The sequence below is a fragment of the Leopardus geoffroyi genome, chromosome C3 (genome assembly GCF_018350155.1).
Source record: "Leopardus geoffroyi isolate Oge1 chromosome C3, O.geoffroyi_Oge1_pat1.0, whole genome shotgun sequence".
Classification (NCBI taxonomy): Eukaryota; Metazoa; Chordata; class Mammalia; order Carnivora; family Felidae; genus Leopardus; species Leopardus geoffroyi.
This window is the reverse complement of record NC_059338.1, coordinates 63,930,056-63,949,600: the sequence shown is the minus strand read 5'-3', so window position 1 is coordinate 63,949,600 and position 19,545 is coordinate 63,930,056. Positions and strand designations below refer to the sequence as shown.

Genomic DNA, 19,545 nt, shown 5'->3' with positions numbered 1-19,545 from the left:
CCACATCTCCCCAATGCCCTTTCCCATCGTAATTTTCTTCCCTATGGATGTTTGGTTCCCTGCAGGAACCAACACTGTCTTCTGACCAGACTAACCACTGTGGTGCAAGTTGGTGTTGGATGAACCTGAAATCAGTTATAACCTTCCTGTCCCTCCACTCAGATAAGTCCCCTCTGAAAGCAAAAGTAAAGAAGAATCAAAATTTAATGGTGAAATATCTCCATACACGTGTGGGAGTTTACACTCACTGGTGCGGCTTGCTTGAGAACACTTTGGTGGTGAGTATTAATATCTTTAAAATGTGCATATACTTTGTCACAGCCAACTCCGGAAATTAGGGGTGTCACCAAAGACATAGCTCGAAGAATGTTCACCAAAGTATTTTATGATAATAAAAGAATGGAAACAATCTTCATGTGAAAAAAGAGGGATTATTTAGAAAATGATACAGACATGTACAGGAATATCATACCACCATTAAAAGTGATGCTGTGGAATTATAAATTTTGAGATGGAAGAAAGTCCACAATAAATAATTAAGTTTAAACAAAGGTTTCAGTTGAATTGAACACTTTAAGTGGATGAGCTCTATGGTGTGGGAATTATCTCAGGAAAACTGTTATACAAAACAAGGTTCCAATCATCAAAATATCAGCAAACTGAATTCAACAACACATTAAAAGGATCGTACACCATGACCAAGTGGGATTTACTCCAGGGCTACAAGGATGGTTCAACAACTGCACATCAATCAACATAATATGCCACATTAACAAATTGAAGGAGGGGCGCCTTGGGGGTCTCAGTCGGTTGGGCATCCAACTTCAACTTGGGTCATGATCTTGCAACTCATGGATTTGAGCCCCACATCGGGCTGTCTGCTGTCAGTGCAGAGCCTGCTTTGGATCCTGTCTCCCCATCTCTCTCTGCATCCCCCCTTCTCTCATGAAAATGAATAAAACAGTAAAAAATTGAAAGATAATAATCATACCATCATCTCAGTAGATGTGGAAAAGAATGTGACAAATTCAACATCCATTAATGATAATGTGGATATAAAGGGAACATATTTCAGCATAATAAAGATTATATATGAAAGCCCACAGCTAATCTCATATTCCAAGTTAGAAAGCTGTAAGCTTTTTTCTAAAATCAGGAGTAAGACAAGGATGTCCACTCTCACTACTTTTATTTAACGTATATTGGAAGTCCCAACCAGAGCAATTAGGCAAGGAAAAGAAATAAAAGGTATCCAAATAGGAAAGTCAGAAGTAAAACTGTCTCTATTTGCAGATAGCATGATCAATATATAGAAAACTGTAAAGACTCCACCAAAAAAATGTTGGAACTAATAAGGGAGTTCAGTGAAGTTTCAGGATATGAAATCAATGTAGAAAAATGTATTGCATTTCTATACACTAACAATAAACTATCGGACAGAGAAATTAAGAAAACAATCCTATTTACAATTGCATCAAAAACAATAAATAAGAGTACATTTAACCAAGGAGGTTAAAGACCTATACATTGAAAACCGTTAAGACACTGATGAAAGAAATGGAAGAAAACACAAATAAGTGGGAAGATATTCTGTGTCCATGGATTGGAAGAATTAATATTGTTAAAATGTCATACTATCCAAACCCATCTACACATTTTATGCAATTCCTATAAAAATTCCAAAGGCAGGGGCCTGTGGATGGCTCAGTCAGTTGAGAGTCTGACTCTTGGTTTCGTCTCAGGTCGTGATCCTGGGCTCATGGGATCGAGCCCTGTGTCGGGCTTTGCACAGGCACGGAGCCGGCTTGGGATTCTCTCTCTCTCCCTCTGCCTCTTACTCTCTCTTTTGAAAAAAATAAAAAATTAAATAAATAAATAAAATAAAAATTCCAAAGGCATTCTTTCACAGGACTAGAACAAAGAATTCTAAAATCCTAAAAATCCCACAAAAGAGTCCAAATATCTAAAGCAATCTTGAGAAAGAGAAACAACATGGAGACATCATGCTTCCTGGTTTCAAATTATATTATAAAGCTATAGCAATTAAAGCAGTATGATATTGTCATAAAAAGACACATATGTTACATATACCAACAGAACAGTATGGTGAGCACAGAAATAAACCCACATCTATGTGGTCAATTGGTTTAGACAAAAAAAAAAAAAAAAAAATCCCCAAAATATACAGTGGGGAGAGGATAGTCTCTTTAGTAAGTGGTGTTGGAAAAAATGCAACATGCAAAAGATGAATTATCTTATACACAAAAAGCAACTCAAAATTAGTTAAAGACTTGAAGGTAAGACCTGAAACCATAAAACTCCTAGAAGAAAACAATAAGGAGTAAATTCCTTAACATCAAGCTTAGCAATGAGTTTTTGGATTTGACACCAAAAGTAAAGGCAACAAAAACACAAATAAACGGGACTACATCAAACTAAAAAGATTTGCACAGTGAAGGAGAGCAACAAAATAAAAAGGCAACCTGTGGAATAGGATAAATATTTGCCAATCATATATCTGATGAGTTAATGGCCAAAATACACAAATAACTCATACAAGGCAATAGTAAAAAAACAAAAAACAAAAACCCCGTCTGACTAAAAAACGGGCAGAGAATCAGAATAGACATTTTTTCCCGAAGAAGACGTATGGATGGCAAACAGACTCATGAGGAATGCTCCCCGTCACTAACCATCAGGGAAATGCAAACTGAAACCACAGTGAGCTGTCACCTCCCACCTGTTAGAATGGCTAGTATCAAAAAGGCAAGAGATAAGAAGTGTTGGCGAGGAGGTGGAGAAACGGGAATCTTCGTGCTCTGTTGTAGGACTGCAAACTGGTGCAGCCGTTGTGAACAGTATGGAGGTTCCTCCAAAAGTTAGGACTACCAGGAATTCCCCTTCTGGGTACACATCCAAAGAAAGTGAAATCCCTGTCTCAGATATCTGTATCTCCATGTTCATTGCAGCATCATTTGCAATGGCCAAGACATAGAAACAATCTAAGTGTTCATTGATGGATGAATGGATAGAGAAGATGTTGTTGTATACATACATATATATATATGTTTTTCTCATATATGTATATATATATATATATGTGTGTGTGTGTGAAAAAAGATCAGATAAAAACAAGGACTGTATGATCTCACTTATATGTGGAATACAAAAAAACCCAAACACATAGAAAAAGAGAACAGATTGGTGGCTGCCAGAGGCAGACTTGGGGGGATGGGGAAAATGGGTGAAGGAGGTCAAAATGTACAAACTTCCAGATAAATAAATTCTAGAAGTGTAATGTACTGCATGGTGATTATAGGTAATAATATTGTATTGTGTATTTGAAAGGTCCTAAAATGGTAGACTTTAAAAGTTCTCATCATGAGTAAAAAAAATGTGCAACTATATGAAGTGAGTCCCGCATCGAGTCCTGCATTGAGCCCCATATTGGGCTCTGCCCTGGTAGGCGAAGCTTGCTTGGGATTCTGTCTCTCTCCTTCTCTCTCTGCCCTTCCTGCACTCTCTAAATAAATACATAAATAAATAAATAAATAAACTTAAAGAACGTCCAAGTGACTGTTCTTTGTTTTTTCCTTTTCTTTTTGTTAAAATCACATTTGGAAAGACAGAAACCAAATTCAGAATTTTACTGAGAGGGAAACTGACTCTCAGGAGGGTAAGTTTTTTGAACAAGTTGAAACTCTAAACTCTTGGTGTTTCTTACATTTCTTTGATGATTTAGTAACATTCTATATTTATTGTTGATTATAAAAGTAATATATGTTCTTTAGAGAAAAATCTGGAAAACAGAGAGAAAGATGAAAAATAAAATACAAATACCAATGATCTTAACCAGTCATAAAACGTCCTTGTTAAGTTTGGTGTATTTCGTTCCAAGCTTTTTTTTTTTTTTTTTTTTTAGCCATTAAATAATAATTATTATTGTTATCATTATTATGACTACAAATTGTCATCCCTCCCTTTTTTTCTTCATTTTATCATTCTAACTTTAATGAAATTTTTGAAAACTAAGATTTAGGAAGGTCTCCTCACCTGGGAGGTCTCTTCGCACTAGAATCAAAGTGGACTCTTGCCAGCTGCCCGGGGTAATATCCTTGGATGTCCTTTCCTTGATGAGCGATGAATACACTAGTGGAGAAAGTAAAAGGGTGATAAAAAAAAAAGCAATTAGTTCTTTACAGCAGAATGCCAGCTGTGGTATAATAAAAAATACATGTAGTCTTTGCTTCCGGTTTCTGGCACAGAGCTCTGGAAACCTTTGGAATTTCTTGATAGGGCTGTCTTCTGTTATCCATTTTTCAGGATTTCCTTCTCAAGAGTCATAAGGAAGTATTTGATGTGTCAGGTATTAGGTTCAAACTATCAGAAAAAGAAATAAGAGGCTATTTAAAATCAGTGGGGGCAAATGTTGATCATTGTTGAAATGAGAGAATGGTTACGTGGGGGCTTCTTATACTATTTTTTTCCCTACTTTTGGTAAGTTTACAAACTTGCCCAAGTATTTTAGATTTTTTAAAAGCTGTGGCAATTAAGTGTATGGGGCAAGAAATGAATAGGCACTATGATGGCCAAAGCACAGGGCGCTTGTGGGCTGGAGGAGGGAACTTAGCTTTGCCAGGGAGGGCTGGGTTGTAAAGACATTTTGAAGCACAAATTGGTGGGGGGGAGGAAGTGCTTTTGGGGTGTGAAGTTGAGCAGGGGTGGGTGGGCGTGTACCGCTGAACCAAGGCGAGGTGAGGCAAAGGTGCCGGGATATCCAGACCCTACCGTTTGAAAGACATCTTATTTTGGGGTGCCTGAGTGGCTCAGTTCAAGTACCCGACTCTTGATTTCGGCTCAAGTCACGATCTCATGATTTGTGGATTTGAGCCCCACATCGGGCTCTGTGCTGACAGTGTGGAGCCTGCTTGGGATTCTCTCTCTCTCTTTGCCCCTCCCCAGCCCTCCCCTGCTTTCTCTCTCTCTCTCAAAAAATAAACTAAAAAAAAAAAAGTTTTGAAAGACGTCTTACTTTATAACCAATTACTTTTCCTTTTAGATTATGGTCACTGCATTATGTTGCCATTTCAGAATTACGTGTAGTTGGATTATGTTAGGCATAAAGGGGGCGTTGTGTCCGAGAGGTTGGGAACCACTCACTAGGGGGCAGGGAATCTTGGTAGCATTTTTAAAAAGAAGATTAATGACATAGTGCAATTTTTATTTTAGAAAGATCTTTGCTAGTGGCTGTGTGGACAATGAAGGTGAGGAGTCTGACTGAAGTACAGAGACTGGCCAGGAGGCAGGTGTCGTCATTTATGTGGGACACGGAAAAACCCGAGCTATGTGTTGGGGAAGGTGGCTGTAGAGGACAGGGGACACCGTGGGAGAAAGGGTTGAGGCTGGGAGGGAGGCGTCCAATACAAGGACAGGCTTGACTTACGGCTTCAGGCATAAGGAAGAAGGCTGCCACTCCTCTGGAGAGGGAGGGGACACAGGCAGGTGACCATCGTGGGGAGAGTTTGTGATATGTAGGTGTTTGGGGACTTCCACAGGTTCTGAGCTCTCAGACGATGCTATTTCAGAGTTCCAAGGGAAGACTTGGTAGAAAACAGTATATAGTTTTGCACGAAATAGCTCACCAAACACGTGTCGGGTGATGAATGGAAATCTGAACCGTGTCCGCAGTCCAACCAGCACTTACTGAATTCACACAACGTGCCTGCACACTGAGCGTTCTTAGATACAGATCTAGGAGCTGACTTGTCCTCATAATGCTCTTTTTTGTTGTTGTTGTTTTAAAGTTTATGTATTTTGAGAGGTCCGGGGAGGGGCAAAGAAAAAGGGAGAGAGAGAGAATCCCAAGCAGACTCCGCGCTGTCAGCCCAGAGCCCGACGTGGGGCTCGAACTCACAAACTGTGAGATCACGACCTGAGCCGAAATCAAGAGTCGGACGTGTAACCGACTGAGCCACCCAGGCATCCCTTTGCTCTTTATGTGCTGAAATGGTGATCTGAATAAAGGGTCAGTGGGGTCGTGGTTGAGGGACGGATGTCCAGGATTTCGGCAAGCAAACAGGATGGGGAAGACATTCGAGGTGAGGGGAATTTCAGAAGCCAAGATGAGGCCAGAGTTGGGATCAAAGTGGAGTGTGCGGGGGGCCAGTGGGGACCTCGCTGTCTAACCAGTACGAAAGGCAAGTGCTGTGAACAGGACGGGTCTGCCTGTCTATGCAAACAGGGCCTCCGGGAGCTCTGACTTTTCAGAAAAACCACAGGCTGTCTGGGCCTGCCCAGTGGCTCGGATAAAGTGACTGAGCCCCGAAGAGTAAATACGAGCAGGGATTAAGTCATAAGAAAGGAGAGGAACTGGCACAATCATAGGGAACAAATGACATTTCTGAGAGCCTGGGACTTTCTTGGGCACCCGTCCCGTGGCTGAAGCACTCCCTTGGAAAGATCCCCCTAGCGCCCTGTTGCAGTCTGTGAGCAATCCAGCCGGGGTTCCGAAGCCACACTGGTCTCTCACAGCTGCTGTGCCGTTTTCAGTAGGCCGAGTTTTGACCGTGGATTCTCACAAGCATGCCTGTAACAAACGCCTGCTGAATACAGGCGAGTGACCTAAGCACTGCTCCGTAGAAGCCATCCGTAAAAGCTGTTTTGAGGATGGGGAAGCCCTTCTCTGCCAGCACCAGATCACAGGCCCAGCTCCCAGTCCCTGGGGGGTCTCTCTTGGTAGGTTTTGGCCCAGGAGCGGGGAGGGGGAGGGAAGCGCGTAAGCAGGTGCTGAAGGGAAGGAGGGGCTGGGTGGAGAAGTGGAAAGGATTGGGGAAAGAAGGGCAAACTCTTTGGGTGGACTTTCCCAGCTCCCCACGTGGCCTGACTTCACCTTCCAGAAGAGGAAGATCCCAGTCGAGAGGTTAATGAGGGGCAGAGCGTACGTAACCTGGCCTGTCAGTCAGGAGCTGGCCTCTCCTGGCGGGGCTGGGTGCGGGAGTGGGGGAAGCAGCGGTCTCTCCAGACCCGGCCGCGGACCCCTGCCTGGGCTCTGCTCAGACCCGTCGATTGACTTGGCTTCTAAGATTCCTGAATGAGTTGTGGGAAGGTTGGCTTCTAAGACCCCTTCTCCTCCTCCTCCAGATTCCTGCTTTGGCCGATTCCCCCACACGTTGTCTGCCAGCCCCTCAAAGCTTGGCTCTTTGAGGTGATGTGGTCTGTGCAGACGAGAGTGTGCGTAGCCGGAGCAGAAACCTGGGCTTAGCTGCAGACGGAATCCGATATGCACAGGGGAGGTCAGGCGTGTTCGTCCCTCAAGAGCCTGGCCCTGTGACCTGACGTGGCCCTGCAGTCCTCTGTTATGTCTGTGCTGGGCCTCAGGCTTTATGAGGCTCCTTTACATGGGTGATCTCATCTAATCCCTAGTCACCTTGCCAGGTAAACATTATGAACAACAGGGGACCGAGGTTCAGAGAGGTCAGCTGGGCCCTCCAAAGATCACCCGGCTGGTAAATGCCAGAGCCAAGGATCAAACCCGTTCTCTGAGCTCCACGTTGCACCCAGAGTCATCTCTCGGTGTGCAGGATGGCTGGCTTTCAGAAGAATCCGGTGCTATTTTTTTTTTTTTTCAACGTTTATTTATTTTTGGGACAGAGAGAGACAGAGCATGACCGGGGGAGGGGCAGAGAGAGAGGGAGACACAGAATCGGAAACAGGCTCCAGGCTCTGAGCCATCAGCCCAGAGCCCGACGCGGGGCTCGAACTCACGGACCGCGAGATCGTGACCTGGCTGAAGTCGGACGCTTAACCGACTGCGCCACCCAGGCGCCCCGCGGTGCTGTTTTTATATGAACTCTGTGATTCTCTCACGGGCAGGCAGGAAGTAGATGCCGTGCACCGAAGGGACGGGGAAGAAACAGACATGGCCGTGTTAGCTGGAAGCTGTCCTTGGTTCAAGGAAACAAGCCCTCTTTGCAGGCTCTGAGGTGTCCGCCGTGTGCAGGGGACAGGGAGACAGTGACATGCAACATTCTCTTCTACCCAAGAGTTCACGATCTGGCAGGAAAACCACACTCGGGCGCTAACTGATCATACACGACGAGTAAGTGCTGTGTCAGGGAGGAGCAGGCTCTAGGGAATGAGTCACTTAGTAAGGACACGAGCTGGTTGGCGCAGAGGTTGGGAGACCGCCGTGCCCGCTCTGCTATCTTCCAGACTCACTCTCCCCTCCAGGAAGAGGGGGGCGTCAGGTATCAGTAAAGTAGGGGGGGGAACTGATCAGCTATGGCTCCGTGTGGCTCTGTGAGTCAACGGGACATTGTGGACATACTTGGTGATCTGGGGTAGGTGTGACCATGACTCCGGGCAGGATGAGCTGACCCCTCCAGCTGCCTCTTGATCTCCCAGAGACCACTTCAGCCAGTGTTTTAAGAATCCACTCTTGGGGCACCCGAGTGGCTCTGTCGGTTAAGCGTCCGACTTCGGCTCAGGTCATGATCTCGCAGTTCGTGGGTTCGAGCCCCGTGTCGGGCTCTGTGCTGACAGCTCAGAGCCTGGAGCCTGTTTCGGATTCTGTGTCTCCCTCTCTCTCTGCCCCTCCCCCACTCACGCTCTGTCTTTCTCTCTGTCTCAAAAATAAATAAACATTAAAAAAATAAATAAAATAAATAAAAAAATAAAAATCCACTCGTGGGGCACCCAAGTGGCTCTGTTGGTTAAGTGTCCGACTTCGGCTCGGGTCATGATCTCAGTTTGTGAGTTCGAGCCCTGTGTCGGGCTCTGTGCTGACAGCTCGGAGCTTGAAGCCTGCTTCACATTCTGTGTTTCCCTCTCTCTCTCTGCCCCTCCCCCACTTATGCTCTCTCTCTCTCTCTCTCTCTCTCTTTCTCTCTCAAAAATAAATAACTAAACATCAAAAAAAATCCACTTACATCTGACACAAATTCCACCTCTTTTTTTCTTCCACACCACACTGCACTTATCCGCCTAAAACCGTCTTTTCAGGAGCATCTGATGCTCTGCAAACGAACTCACCCCTCAGCCCAGCCTGAGAGGCAGGCCTGTAGCTTGGGAATGGCCACAGGTGGCATTTACACCTGGTATAATTCTCGTGAGAGCTGTGTGGTCACTATGACTGGTGAACCACTGAATATTTATCAGGTGCCCCTGCCTGTGTGTGATTCCATTTTCCCATGAAGGAAAGACAGTGGGGCTGGCCGAAGAGGAAGCTGAGGTGGGGGCAGGGCCCGTTTGTGGAGAGCCGCGTGGGCCCTAGCAGAGTTTAGATTTTATGCAAAATGCGGTGATTGCAAGGCTTAATGAAATGAAGGGCCTTGAACCAAGTTACATTTTTGGAAGCGCTTTCTGGAGAATGGACGGTGGTCGTGGCAGGTGAGTGGGGACAGGCCGCATTCCCATTGGAGATACGTCCTGGAGGTACAACTGAGGAACCTACTGATGGATTGGACCCCCTCCTGTTGCAGATTCAGGAAAGACATAGACAAGGGCCAGCCTCACAGTGAGTACGGCGGGGAGGCTGGGGCCCCAGCCTAGTTCGGGTGGTGTGCCTCGTCGTGAAGGCTTTGAGGGATGAGCGCAGACAACTGAATCCAGCCCCACCTTAGAATTTCATGGACCCTGTGCCTGCTGCACTGTTTCGCCCAAACCCTCAGGCTCCCTGTGAGCTAGTTTAGGCCAGGCCCGATGACCCTGCCTCAGTCCCACTGAGTTCCTTAGCAGCAGCTAAGGGAGCTTTGTTTCCATTTTGCCCAGGAGATGACCCACAGTTAAATAACTCAACAGCGGGCAAGACAGATCTCAAACACATTCCGAAAGACCAAAGGGTTGTGGGGAGGCAGAAATCAAGAAATACTGGAACCCATCCCTATTTCCTCCAGTTCCTCATAGTGTGGGCTTCTGGGAGAGAAGGGTAGACTCTGTCCTTTCTCTGAAAGAGGACTGTAGGAACAAAGCATCCTTTCCCCATCCCTCCTTCGGTAATTTCTGGAAGCGAAAGGACTTATCTTTGTTGACTAAACATTGTCAAAAATAACTAGATACTAAAATAAACACAGGCCTCACTCAAAACCATGAAGCCAAAGAGGCTGACCTCAAAGTCGCTTACCGTGTGAGTGTCTTACCCATTGTCATAGCTTCTGAGCCTCTCCAGACCCCACGGCCAGTGGTAAAGGGAGGCTGGGTTAAAGTCTATAGATTATTACCCAATATCTCTCAGCAAGATGACTTTAGCCCAAGAACACATGCCTAGGACTTGTTAGTCTTGGCCCGTCTAAGACTGGAACTTGGAGGAAGAGTGAAAATCCTACTTTGTTTCAACCTCCCATATGGCAGAAGCAGGAAGTGGTTTGTTTGATCCCGAGCAGACTAAAGGGGCCCCTGCTAAAATTTAGGCTGAGGTTCCTCATCCTTCTTGTTGAAGCCCTTCCCAAGCAAAAACCAATATCCTTCCAATCTCCTGGGTGTTTGGAGTTGCCTGTTTGCTTGGATTTTGCCATCAGTGTGGAATTTCTTTTTGTTTGTTTTTTACAACTTTCCCCAAACTCAAAGAAATGTCATTGGAACCTCTGGCAGCTATTACCTCTCAATCACAGAGCACCCGCTGAGCAAATCTACCCTCCATCCCCCACCCCAGGTGTCTGTGCCTCACCACAGCTCTGGATGGCGTCTGCGTCTGGAAGAACGTTACCTAGATAGGATCACTGGGCGGCGGTCAATAAATTCTCGAAGCCGGATGGCAGCCATGGTGGATGGGAGTCTAAAAAACATTACAGAGTGAAGGTTTATATTGCAAATGTATACACACTATGTACTATATCGCATATACACTAGACACACAGTCCACTTCCATGTGAGAGCTGTCTAGTGCCACAAAGTCTGTCTGGAAAGAAATAACAGTAAGAAAATTGAAGAGTAAGGAGACTATCCATGGCTTCTTGTAGACCACTTAGGGAAGGAAAGAAACTAGTAAAGGGGGAAAAAAAGTGGAAAGCATAAGCCGATATGGGCGTGCCTGGGTGGCTCACTCAGTCGGTTGAGTGTCCAACTCTTGATTTCAGCTCATGTCATGATCTCACGATTGTGGGATTGAACCCTGTGATGGGCTCTATGCTGAGGAGCCTACTTAAGATTCTCTCTCTTGGGGCGCCTGGGTGGCACAGTCAGTTAAGCGTCCGACTTCAGCCAGGTCACGATCTTGCGGTCCGTGAGTTCGAGCCCCGCGTCAGGCTCTGGGCTGATGGCTCAGAGCCTGGAGCCTGTTTCCAATTCTGTGTCTCCCTCTCTCTCTGCCCCTCCCCCGTTCATGCTCTGTCTCTCTCTGTCCCCAAAATAAATAAATGTTGAAAAAAAAATTAAAAAAAAAAAAGATTCTCTCTCTCTCCCTCTGCCCCTCTCCCTGGCTCATGCCTGCTCTCTCTCTCTCTCTAAAAGAAAAAAAGGGGGGGGGAGGGGCCAAGATGGCAGAGCAGTGTGACATTCTCTGCATCTCCCATCCCTGAAATGCAACTAGATCAGCAACGAACCATTTTGCACACCTAGAAAATTGATCTGAGGATTAACACAACAATCTGCGAAACTTGAGCCACAGAGGTCAGCAGGAATTCACCCTAAAAGAAAAAAAAAAAAAAAGAAACTACTGTGCCAGTTGGATCTTTAGTGTCTGTTCCCACCCTTCTTAGGTGCCTTCCTACCGCACTGGCTCATGGGCTTTGCATTACATGTCCAGACTCCCTGGCACCTAGAACTCTGGATAGGATTTCGACTCCTCCAAATCCGACAGACCGGGCTGAGATCTGGAAGGCAGAAACGAGGCAGAGGCCATTTCCTGCTGCTCATGAAGCCACGTGTGGTGAGTGTCTGCAGAACAAGGCAGGGGCTGGTCTCCGGCACTGGGTGTCATGAAGCAAGTGCATCGAAGACAGTGACTGAGGCCACATTCTGGGGTTCAAACACCATCTTTAGGAGTATGGAGCGAGCACCGCAGTGGCCGTGCTGGTGGCTTTGGGAGTAGGTTCTGGAAGCAGCTTCCTGAGTAGGGCACAGGTAGCTGCTCCCATGTTGGGTCAGTGTTGTGGAGGCGTTCTAGAAGCTTCCTGGAGGCCTTCCCCAGAGTCTGCTTCTCATTGTCCTTCTCATGATTTTTTAAGGGCCTCACCATCGACACCGAACTCTTTCTTTTTCCTAGACATAAACATACAATCTAGATTGTTTCTAGTCTACACTTCGCATTGCAGCTGATTATCTCCCATAGAGGAAGACTTTCAGCAGAAAACCACTACACATGAGTATTCTCTTGAGAAACAGTCCACGATGGGAAGAGAAACGGAGTGCCTGGGAGACAGACATGGGAGAAAGCCTTACTTTTTTAGTTTACCGTTCGGGTACCTCATCAATTCTGTACCGTGTGTTTGTATTATGCATATGCGCAGACCGCTGGGCCTGTGTCTGCATAAACGGGGTAAAGAATAGCATAGCAGTGGAGTGTCCGACCGGCACCCACGTGGCTGGAAGAAATGGGGAAAGTCGTCTCCCCGCAGGGGACCGGATGTGTGTGTCCTCTACCCCTGAGCTCCTTAAATTCACGTGTGAAACCCTGATCCCAAAGCGGTGGTGTTTGGAGGCGGGGCCTTTGAGAAGGAAAGAGGGCGGGGACCCCACGAATGGAAATGGTGCAGACCGCAGAGGGCTCACTTGCTCTCTTCTGTCTCGTTAGGACACAATAGGAACTCGGCAGCCTGCAACCCGGAAGAGGGGTCTCAGCAGAACCCCCACCAGGCTGGCGCTCAGATCTCGGCCTTCCAGCCTCTAAAAGTGTGAGGAATACATTTCTGGTGCTTGTAGACCACCCAGGCCACGGGAATTAGTTACAGCCGCCAGAACAGACTAAAGCAGCTGCTCTGTGTTTTGATGATTACAATACCTATCTGGAGGGTTAAGGGAAGCAATAATGCGTGTGTGTGTGTGTGTGTGTGTGTGTGTGTGTGTGTGTGTGTTCTGTACACAAAACAGCACCTTTGCGAACAGAGAAATATGAGTTTCTATGTATGGGCGTGTACTATGTGTCAGGTGACATGAAACCCGCTATTTTATGGACCAAAAAAAAAAAAAAAAAAAAAAAAAGAAGTACTGGGAAATAAGTTGTACAAGGACACTGAGCAACCAGGATGGGGATCCATTTGGTTCCAGAAACATTTGACTACTATGCTACATCGCAAAAACCACAGAGCGCCCAGACCATCAGCCAAAACAAAAGTGGGACAGCCCCAAAGAAGCAGTAACCTTCTTTGGTTAGGAGATAGGTCGGAAAACAAGTGTGTGGTGCCTCCTTCTTCCCTTTTCTAGTCAAAACTAGTCCACGGACCATTCACAGGCCAGCTAGCTGCGTTATTTCGCCTCTGAATGTATTTTTCAAGCAGCTTGAACATTTTCAGGCAAGATTATATTAGAATAGTTTGGCTATCCAGTGGAGTCTGCTCATTATGTAATCTGTGTTTTTCTTTTAGTGCTAGTGTGATTATTAAAAAAAAAAAAAAAAAAGAAAAAAGAAAAAAACACCCAAGAAGTAGAAAGAACAAAAGAGAAAATCTGAGTAAACACCACTGAGCTCCTGCATGAACTCGGAAAGCTTTGTGACTGCTGGGATTTTCCTTCACCAGACGTGACATGCCGGAGAGAAGAATGGAAGATATTCAGGACATTTGCACTTCACTAAGACAACACCGCGTCTGCCTTTTGAGGATAGAGTGATTGCTCAGTGCCTAGGAATTCTGAATCAACACCGGAGGGAATAAACCAGTCCTGGGCTGCCATGCTTTGGCCGGGCCACAAAAAAACATTTTCGGAGGAACACACGAACAGCCCACACGGAATCTGAGCTCTCAGAATCATCGGAAGACATTGTCTGGCAATGGTTGCAACCTGTCCTTCTGCATCCCTAGAGAACGGTTGCTACCACATATACAGGCTACCAAGTCACATCTTGTGTGATTACTTGTCATCTCTGGAACAAATAAGAGAATGTAGTTTGCAGTAAGATGTGTCAGTTCGTTTTATTTTAGTCGATCGTGAAAAATAGATTCACATGCCAAATCTGAAGGAGATGAGTACGCACGCATGTTAAGCTTGCCATCACTTCCATACTCACAGCCAACACTGTGCAACCACTGTTCTCAGCACCCTGGACAATGGAACCTTCATCTCCTTTAAAATACAGACTCTTTGTTGGTCGCTTGAATAGAAGACTCTTCCTCAGAGGTGCCCCAAATAAAATCCTTCCGGGGCAAAGGTGAGTTCTAGCTGGATCCCCATACATACGTTCCATTCCATTTTGAATTAGCCTTAGGGAACCTTAAACATTTTTCTTGTTTTAAACTGCGGGCGTAATTATGCTCAAAGTGAATAATGCTGTAAAATAATATGAAAATTATCCACAAACTATTTTCATTTTTTATGTTTTATATACATTATATATGTACATACTTAAATACTCGAAACCACGGCAGATCTCCTGTTTTATATTCTCTGCTTTTCACTTAATGAGGTATCATGACATTTTTCCACATTGCTGCAGAGTATTCTTAATTCTAATGTTTAAGGTTCCTTTATGTAGTTTGGTGAGGTCCAACCATCACTTTATTTAAAATAGTACCCCATTCCTCTCCCACGCCTGGACTCCTCCCTGTGCTATGTTTTATTTTTCTCCAAAATGCTCATCACCACCTGCTGTACTACATGTTTACATATGTATCTTATTTAGGTCTGTCTCCCCATCGGAAAGTAGTCTCCATGAAGACAGGGAAGTTTGTCTCTTATCCTCACTGCTGTATCCCTGGGGCCAAAGATAAAAATTGGCACATGGTGGACATTTCATAAATATTTATTGAGTAATCGAATATGCCGGAATTTATGAAACCCAGTCCCATAGTACTGGCCATTTTGATCTTGCTGAATATAAATATATTTTGATTCTAGGAAATTTATTCCTTAAGGTACATTGCTAAGAATGAGATAAGATTTGGGCAACTTCATGGCTCTTATTTAGGAGAATTGTAATCACTTCCAATTAATTAATACCGGCACATAAACCACTGCGGTTAGACTCCCAGGGCACAGAAATGAAAGCTTAATAATAGAATTTTTTATTATTCTGATGTTCAGAAGGTGAACTAAGGTACATGAATAAAAGACGTAACGTTGCAACAAACTGCCTCAACGTTAATGTTCAACATACTGAGTTAGGGACAAAGGTATAAGATTTATCTTGTCAACGTTTTCAGCAACTTTTTGGTATTCCAGAATATATTATGGATCAAATCAGAATTCTGTTAAATAATATAACAGTCAAAAATCTGATAAAACCTATCCATTTATGGTAAAATTTCTTAGCCAACCATGAGGGAAGTTTTCCAACCAGATAAGGAACATCTATAGAAATTTACAGCTAACATCATACTTAACGGAAAAAGACTGATTTCTTCCTAAAATCAGAAATAAAGCAAGGATGTCACTCTTATCACTCCTATTCAACATAATGCAGGCAGTCCTACACAGTACAATAAGGCCAGGGCAAGACATATAAGGCATATAGATGGAAAGGAAGAAAACTGTCCCTATTTACAAATGATATAATAGTTTATGTAGAAAATCCCAAGGAGCCTATGAATAAATAAATAAGCTTATTTATTTATTTTGAGAGAGAGAGAGAGTGCACATGAGCTGGAAGAGGGGCAGAGAGAGAGAGAGAGAGGGAAAGAGAATCCCAAGCAGGCTCCATGCTCCACACTGAGCCTGACATGGGGGCTCAATCTCCCCACTGTGAGATCATGACCTGGACTGAAATCAAGAGTTGCATGGTAAGTCCAGACAACTGAGCCGCCCAGGCGCCCCAAAACAAATAACGTTTTTAACAAGATCATAGGATACAAGGTCAACACACATAATTATATTTCTATACTTTAAATAAAAAATTGGAGCCCAAAATTTAAAATGCAACTATTTATAATAGCTCAAAAGAAAAAAGGAGAAACATTATGCACAAATCTAACAAGACATGCACAGACTCTGTATGCTGAAGGCTACAGAATTGATGGAAGAAATCAAAGACCTGAGAGATATACTATGTTCATGGTTTGGGAGACTCAACATAGTAAAGATGACAATCTCCCCAAATTGGATCTGGTCAAACTACCCAGTAGGAGTTTTTGGAGAATATAGATGAGTTTATTCTAAAGCTTATTTGGAAATGCAAGGGAACTAAAATAGCCAAAACAATTTTGAAAAAGAGTAGCCACCCTCTGTGGGAAACGATGGGAAAGGCCTCATCCTGGGCTGACACTAATTATCCACCAGACAGTTGTCACATATGCTGTTTCACTCAATCCTCTCAGGAGTCCTGAGAGTTTTCCTTCATTATCCTGAATTTCTAGTAGATGTTAAATTTCACGTTGAAGGTTACATGGCCAATAAACAAGAAAAGGAAAAAAAAAAAGCCAAATCTGTTTGACTCGGAAGCCCTTCTCCTCCTGCTACAGTGCCACTGACTCATTGATCCACTCAACAGATATTTCTTGATCAACCACCTTTGCTTGGCACTGTGCCAGGCACTAAGGAAAAAGCATTTAGCAAGAGACATGTGGTTCTGCTTTCTCGTTACTTACCTGCTGGAAGGAGATCAAGTCTGATACTAATCACAACGTCACACAAGTTGATACAAAATTGAAGCTTCATAGCTTCTAAAACAGAATCCTTGACAAGTTTCCTCGACAAGTTACCTTTCAGGTTGTTGAGTGGCTGTGTCCCCACACCCCACCCACACTCTTTTTCAGAATTTTATTATGTTTTCAATGTTTGTTTTTGAGAGAGACAGACAGCATGAGTGGGGGAGGGGCAGAGAGAGAGAGGGAGACACAGAATCTGAAGCAGGCATCAGGGTCTGAGCCTGATGTGGGGTTCAAACCCACCAACCGTGAGATCATGACCAGAGCCGAAGTCGGAGGCTAAACCGATTGAGCCACCCAGGTGCCCCCCCCCACCTCCGAATTTTTCAGAATTTTAAAGGAAAAGGCTCCAAGAACAGATGTCACCTTTGCTTCAGAAAACCTGAACATTTTCCCTGATAGGAAGCATGTGATAAGCTTTCCTCATGTAGATGGGCTTTCTGTGGTTTAAAATTTTAAAGCAACATCAATTTTTTATGGTAGGAAGGACTAAAAATAATATTTGTTAAATCAGAGGTTAGATCCTCCCAGTATGAGATTGAGCGGAACCAGTAGTAACTGCCTGGTAAATTTAATAAGCTTGTGAACCTCAAATAACTAGCAAGTTTTATCACTTAATTAATCTGTTCAAAGAAGGAGCAGAGGCAGAAGAGTAGTCAGGGTCCCAAGATTCTAATGTTATTTATCCATAATTTTGGGAAAATTCAGGAAACAGAGGGTGGCATTTAAACTGGTATATAAGTAGCAACAATTGGTTTTCTAATTTTTTTTTTTCAACATTTATTTATTTTTGGGACAGAGAGAGACAGAGCATGAACGGGGGAGGGGCAGAGAGAGAGGGAGACACAGAATCGGAAACAGGCTCCAGGCTCTGAGCCATCAGCCCAGAGCCCGACGCGGGGCTCGAACTCACGGACCGCGAGATCGTGACCTGGCTGAAGTCGGACGCTTAACCGACTGCGCCACCCAGGCGCCCCAACAATTGGTTTTCTAGATGTACTTCAAAACCCCAGAGCCCTGTGCGCCACCCCCCACCCCCCACCCCCGCCTTTCCTTGGAGGTGTGGAATCGGCACTCAAGGTGTTGGCGGAGGTTGGGCCCCTGGGGAAAGCCACTCCTTAGTGATCTGACAGTGCAGAGAAGCCATGGGGTGGGGGCTTGCTCAGAACTGGTGTGACCCACCCTGGCTGGATGTATGACAGTGGCCTGGCTAATTGCAGGGTGGCTGTATAGTGTATTGCTACCACTTGCCTTTGAGCATGTGTATTGTGAGAAGAATTGAGAAGAGGGCTTTCCACCACTGAATGACCTGGACAGTCCCCTCCTTCTTCAGTTTCCTCAAGAAGCCAGTCTTCCCAGTTCACGAAGATTGGTTATCTACCCCCGCTTCCCAATCCTACTCTGAATTCTACTGCCTCAATGCTTTTTCTTCCCTTCTTCTGAATCTAAGTTCCACCCACCCTTCCTGGCCTTATTCAAGGTCTGTGTCATATCCTCCAAGGCCTCTCTCTTCTGGGTTCCAAATGGTCCGTTGCCCACCTCTGGACTCCCAGAGCCCTTAATTAATCCTATAACGCATTTTGGTTTTAAGGCCTGTCTTCATTGGGTTATTGGTTTCTGAATTCATCTATTCATTCTATTGTTTAAGAGAACATTGAATGAGTAAAAAGTTTGTGCCAGGCCTCCGATAAGGCTCTAGAGATTCTTCAAAGCACAAGACATGAGTTTCATACAAGGTCTGGCCTGTCTACCTGAAATGCAAGTTCCTAGATGTTGGGACCATATTGTTTTGGCAGCCACTGTCTTCACTGTCCTTGTCCTTCTCCTGCCTCATTGACTGGCAAAGTACTCCCCATCCAAGGAAGTGCTCTGTGCATACTTTGGAATGACTGAATGAAAGAACCAATCAATCAGTCAACTCAATAACCTGCTAATCTAGTAAACAGTTTTTAATCTTTGTTCTTTTTGTTTTTTGTTTTTTTTTTTTTTAATTTTAATGTGTATTTATTTTTGAGAGAGAGAGAGAGCATGAGCAGGGAAGGGGCAGAGAGAGAGGGAGACAGAATCTGAAACAGGCTCCAGGCTCTGAGCTGTCAGCACAGAGCCCGACGTGGGACTCGAACCCATGAACCGTGAGATCATGCCCTGAGCCGAAGTCAGAGGCTTAACCAACAGAATCACCCAGGTACCCTTTTAATCTTTGTACTTTTTGTATTGCAGAGAGCCAGATGCCTTTACATGGGTGTACCTCATTTCTAAGAAAAAAAAAAATGTTGAGCTAAATCTACTCAAATAATTTAAAGCTGAGAGGTATGAATATTCACTTTCCAAAAGAATTCTTGGCTTTACAGAATCGTTTGCCACAAAGTTTGCTTAACTGTGAGTGCTCGTCTCCAGAACATTCAAAATGCAATCAGCAATTTAGTACTATAAGCACTAAGTAGGAGGAGAGAGATGTTCCAGCAGTAATGACCGAACCGGTGTTACCTGCTTGGGCTCCAGTGGGTAGAGTCCTCTTTGTTCTTAAAAATCAGTCTTCTGAGGACAGTGGTTATTTCAGCCACCTCCGGGTGCTGGATATACTGCAAAAACACACTGCAGAGATATAGGGCTTGATCCTTCTACATCACTCAAAAGGCTATTGTGATGCACTGTGGGACAGAAAGTTTTGCTAGATGATGCCTGTCAGGTCATGGCCTTAGAAAAAGTAGGGATCGTTTGGTCTCTATGAGAGCCAAGCTGCACAAGAAAGAAAGGGTGAAAATCAGGGTGGAAGAGAACACCATGTGGGCAAATAACCCAGACTGTTTCATCA

The 19,545-nt window shown here is 44.6% G+C and overlaps 1 protein-coding gene across 3 annotated transcripts in view; it reads right to left on the bottom strand.

The window, feature by feature from the left end:
• Positions 1-19,334, bottom strand: part of CC3H1orf100 (chromosome C3 C1orf100 homolog) — a 28,194-nt gene extending 8,860 nt beyond the window's left edge. For all 3 annotated transcript variants that reach the window (XM_045453172.1, XM_045453174.1, XM_045453173.1), the window contains exons 1-3: positions 19,218-19,334; positions 10,703-10,771; positions 4,054-4,149 (exon numbers count right to left, since the gene is read on the bottom strand). In XM_045453172.1, the coding sequence (XP_045309128.1) occupies positions 4,054-4,149; positions 10,703-10,758 (152 nt within the window). In that variant the 5' untranslated portion in view covers positions 10,759-10,771; positions 19,218-19,334. The remainder of the gene's footprint in view (positions 1-4,053; positions 4,150-10,702; positions 10,772-19,217) is intronic.
• Positions 19,335-19,545: the final 211 nt, after the last annotated feature.